General features: G+C 33.6%; 1 protein-coding gene across 1 annotated transcript in view; it reads left to right on the top strand.

The window, feature by feature from the left end:
- The window catches only part of LOC108911873 (iduronate 2-sulfatase), a 6,899-nt gene extending 1,946 nt beyond the window's left edge, over positions 1-4,953 (top strand). Inside the window, exons 2-5 of the mRNA XM_018716936.2 lie at positions 2,089-2,569; positions 2,936-3,208; positions 3,646-3,911; positions 4,509-4,953. Of these exons, the coding sequence (XP_018572452.1) occupies positions 2,089-2,569; positions 2,936-3,208; positions 3,646-3,911; positions 4,509-4,838 (1,350 nt within the window). The 3' untranslated portion in view covers positions 4,839-4,953. The remainder of the gene's footprint in view (positions 1-2,088; positions 2,570-2,935; positions 3,209-3,645; positions 3,912-4,508) is intronic.
- Positions 4,954-5,180: the final 227 nt, after the last annotated feature.

The following is a 5,180-nucleotide window of genomic DNA, read 5'->3' as shown; positions in this document are numbered from 1 at the left end:
CAGCTTGTCAAGTAATGATGCGTAGTATGCTCCTGTAATGGTTTTTCCTTTTTGAAGATAATCGATTAAAATAACTCCATGACTATCCCAAAAAACAGTCGCCATCACTTTCCCAGCCGAAAAAACAGTTTTTGCTTTTTTTGGAGCCGGTTCCCCCTTTGCAGTCCACTGTTTGGACTGTATTTTTGTTTCGGGCGTATAATGGTGTATCCAAGTTTCATCTACAGTAATTAATCGGCGCCAAAACTCGGATTTATTGCGCCTAAACTGCGCCAACAGAGCGTTGGAAATGTTCATTCGAACACGTTTTTGGTCTAACGTGAGCAAACGCGGCACCCAACGCGCGGAGAGCTTTCTCATGTTTAAATGTTGATTTTATATGTGACAAACACGTTATTTTGACATGTTCATAACCTCTGCTATCTCTCTCACTTTAATTCGGCGGTCGTCTAGCACCATTTGGTGAACTTTGGCGATGTTTTCGTCGGTAGTTGCAGTTTTTGGACGTCTCGAACGTTCATCGTCTCCCAAGCTCTTACGGCCACGTTTAAGTTCAGCTGCCCAAAATTTCACTGTGGTAAATGATGGTGCAGAGTCCCCATACACAGAATCCTACTCATCTTTGATTTGCGTAGGCGTATTGCCTTTCAAAAACAAATATTTAATGACAGCTCGATACTCGATATTGTCAATTTTCATAAAAACACTCACATCAACTCACTCAAACGACTGTTACATAATGTGTTATAGAATAAAGTGTGAACTGTGAACCTGGCCAAATACATATAAATGTTAGGCCATCAATTGAGAAGAAGAAGAAGAAGAAGAAAAAGAAGAAGACTGTTACATAACAACTGCGCGTCCAAAATGGCTGAAACTTTGGTGAGTAACTGTCAATGTCAACAGATGAACAACGAAATTCACTAGCTTTTATTTACGAGTGCTGCCATCTTCATGTTGAGGTCGGAAACTTTTCAGACCACCCTCGTAGTACATGTTCCACAGAGTACTAATCTGTTTTTTTTTCAATCAAATAACGAAGTTATAATTCGTTTTCGTTTTCTAAACTGCATTTGAACTTTGTCTACGCCGCTACTGAGCATCACCCGAATTTGCTTGTACATGCGCGCAGTGCGCGTTTATCAGTATTGCCAATTGTTACCTTATCTACTGTTTAAGCCAACGATACGAAACGAAACTTGATTTTGCTACATGTTGTTTGACCCACTTTCAATGTTAACCCCGTATATACTTCTTATATCCACATCGAGATATGGATCAAACATCATAATTGTATTCATAAGTAATGTTCATTACATTCGTAGGCGGGATTTCGCCCAGATCATTAAGGGGGCAAACATCTCTCGAAAAATTTTACACCCCCCACTCCTAAAAGAAAAACCCAGAGAGATTGCACCCCCTCAATCCTGCATATGATTACATTCGAAAAATACTTGTATGCGAAGATAATGTATAAAAATAAAAACAAAAAAAATTTGAAACACTTCGATTTTCTTCTCAAGGGGGACACGTGATGGCCTAAGTTTTGGTGTATTGGAAGCTCCCTTAGGCAGGGGCGTAAAATATCCTTAAACTTTAAATGACACACCCTATATATATATATATGTTGAGTGACACCTCATTTTAAAACTTTTTCTATTCAGCTTACGACGACGTATACGACTTTTTAAATTTTGGTTTGGATATGACAATAAAATAATCACTTAAAGAATAACAATGGAAGAATGTTGTTTTATTAAATGTTCAAATTGATTTCCCTTCATTTCCCTACAATAATAAAATCTTTACTCCACTTCCGAATTAACATTTCAAAGCGTTTCGGGTGTTATCTGACTACACATTCCTCTCCCCCTTGAATAGAAAATCGACGTGTCTCAGGTTTTTTTTAATTCCGATATTTTCCAGGTGGGAAGTTTTAATTGAAACACCCTGTATACGCATAAAAGTAGTCTATTCTATATCCTATATAAAATAAATTTGTTTATTTAAAGAATTCCTCCTCGTTTGATATTGATTATGATTGATTCATAAAACCAAATTCAAATAAACACTAAAGTATTTTTTTAGCAAGCATTATGTGCACCAAGTCGTAATTCCCTTTTAACCAGTCGAAGGCCTGATACGCTACATTTATACGACTTTTATAATTATTGGAGGGCAACCGTTGGCAACTTTACTACACTTCCTCAATATTTCAAAGAAAGTGGTTACTATACATACTCAGTAGGGAAAGTCTTTCATCCAGGAATATCGTCTAATTTTACAGATGATTGTCCATACAGCTGGAGTGCAAAACCTTTCCATCCAAAAACAGAAGTATATGAAAATTCTAAAGTTTGTATTGATAAAGATGGTTCTTTAGCTCAAAATTTATTGTGTCCTGTAATTGTTGATCTACAGCCTAAAGAAACGTTACCAGATTTGGAAACATTGAATGAATCCTTATATTTTTTAAGGAATAAAAATAAAATAACTACTAAGCCATTCTTTCTGGCTGTTGGTTTCCATAAACCTCATATACCTTTCAGATTTCCTCTTCAGTATCTAGGTAAGACTATGATTGTAAAATGTACTATATTAAAATATAGTCAGTATTAATTTAAAATTCATATTTATAAAGCAAAAAAATTTTCACAAACGAAAGAATTTTTATTTATTTTTTTCGTAAGAAACGTGGAAGGAAACAGGGATAAACAAAATTCCCCCGCCCCAAAACTTTCGTTCCGTCGTGGAATAGGTATTCCCAATTCTGTACAATACCCAAAATTATTTTTTTGTGATTGTACAAGTTTAGTTTTTTTATTAATTTTATGTAATCTTAAAAGTCTCGTCTCAGTTTCCACCAAACTTCTGGTTGCGCCCCTGCATTACAGGACCGGCTTTTATTTCACATTAACGTTCTTAATGCTTATAGACTACCACCCATTAAAAAACATTACTTTACCATCAAACAGATGGAGGCCTTCTTTATTACCAGACGTGGCATGGAATCCTTGGACCGATATAAGAGAAAGGGAAGATATAAAAAAAATAAATGTTCCATTTCCGTATGGTCCTCTACCAGATGAAACTATAAGGGAAATTATTCAGGCCTATAATGCCGCTACATCGTATATCGATGATCTAGTTGGAAAATTACTAAATGAAGTGGATAAGAATACTATTATTGTCCTTACTTCTGACCACGGTATGAAATATGAAATAAATAAGTTATTTTCAGGAAATAATAATGATAATACGTTATTATTTATATGTGATACCTATGATGTACCTAATTCAAATGGAAGGCCATATATAGTTAAAGGTATAAAAGGCGTAGCTTATAAATCCGATAAAACCAGTGTCAAACAAAACATAAAAGTGATCGAATTTTAGGAAATTAAACTTCTTTATTAAATATCAGTTCTCTCCCTTTATGAAATACAGTTTCAACTAGAATTGCACTTGGTGTACCTAGATCCAGAGTTTTAGTTGAAAGAAAATGAGAAAATTAGCGACAAACATGCTCAAAGATGAATTAATTATATGTACATACTTTTTTATTGAAAATTTATTGCATGATGCCGTGCTCAAAGTCTATAAAATATTAAGAAAGGTTTTTAAAAATATGATTTTATTTCTTAGGTTGGTCTTTAGGACAACATGGAGAATTTGCAAAATATAGCAATTTTGAAGAAGCAACAAGAGTTCCACTATTAATTCGCGTACCTCACTTGACTGAGAAAAAAATTGTTTGTGATAATTTGGTAGAGCTGGTAGATATTTTTCCAACACTAGTTGATTTAACTCAGGTGGCTCAACCATTAAAAGTTTGTTCAAACGATACATCAATTGTTTGTACCGAAGGACTCAGTTTGGTACCAATAATGATAAAAAATATTCAAAATAAGGTCTGTAAATAGTTGTAGTTGAAGTGTTCCAGTTGCCTGAATTAGTGATATACAGGGTATCCAGGAAATGGTAGACAATCTCTCTCACAAAAATAATGTCGAAAAATATAGGTATATTTTTTTAATTCAGACTCATCGTGTAGGCTATTAACTCCCTTGATGTTAAAAGTTTGAAGTATTTGAAGTTATTTCTGCTAACGTACAATTTACTGATAGCTATTTTGGAAGCCCAGGGACAAAGCACCCACGACAGTCTTGGCCCCTAAAAAAATGTATATGGTATAATTTCTTCATTTCATTTCCCATTTTTTTAATTTTCGTATTTTTTTAATAAAAAAAGTAGAACTTGTTTGATATATCGGCATAACAAATCATTTTCGAGATAAACGCAAATAATGAGGATACCAGACTGTTTCCCACATAGGTATCTTAATTGTAATAATATAATAAATACATGAAAACAAATATTGATCATTTTATGCGGCAAAATAAGTATCACGTAATATTAAATACCAGCAGTTTGCCTGCCATCTTCTGTACACCCAGTATATCCAGTCACAGACTTAGGTACCACATCTATACCATACATGTTTGTAGATTTCTACGAAAAAATCGGCGGTTTTTACACAGTATCCACGCCCAGGAATACACCCGTCTGTTGAACCTAACAGCGATAAACCCCATTTGAAGGATATAAAAATTATGGGCTATTCTATTAAAACTCAGAGATATAGATATACAGAGTGGATTAGGTTTTTTCCTAATAATTTTACTGTTGATTGGAGTAACACCTACGGAAAAGAATTGTATGACCATTTTATTGATCCTGAAGAAAATATGAACCTTGTCAACAGAAATGAGCTAAGCACGACTGTGAAACGATTAAGAATCAAATTAATTCTAGGATGGCGCCATGCATATGATTAATAAAATGTTGTAGGTATATTGTTTATGTCTCATATATATTTGAGGTAAATATACCGTCATTTTTAGTAAATATATAATTAAATCGAAGCGATTTTGTTTTCTTATAATTCCGATGATCAAAATCGGAAAAAATATAATTTAGTTAATTCAAGAGATGTAGATTTGACATATGTTGCTAGATTTCAAATAAAAGGGTTTCTAATATAATTTCGCTATTTGCAGTTTTGAAAATAAAGTTAATTTCCGAACATTTGCTTTGTTGAGGACTTTTTTAAAATCGTTTGTTTTTATTTATTAAGTATAAATCGGGACAATGTTTACAATAAAATTAAATAATATGGA

This window comes from Anoplophora glabripennis, unplaced genomic scaffold (assembly GCF_000390285.2).
Source record: "Anoplophora glabripennis isolate ALB-LARVAE unplaced genomic scaffold, Agla_2.0 scaffold539, whole genome shotgun sequence".
NCBI classification, from domain to species: Eukaryota; Metazoa; Arthropoda; class Insecta; order Coleoptera; family Cerambycidae; genus Anoplophora; species Anoplophora glabripennis.
This window is presented reverse-complemented; position numbering and strand designations above follow the sequence as displayed.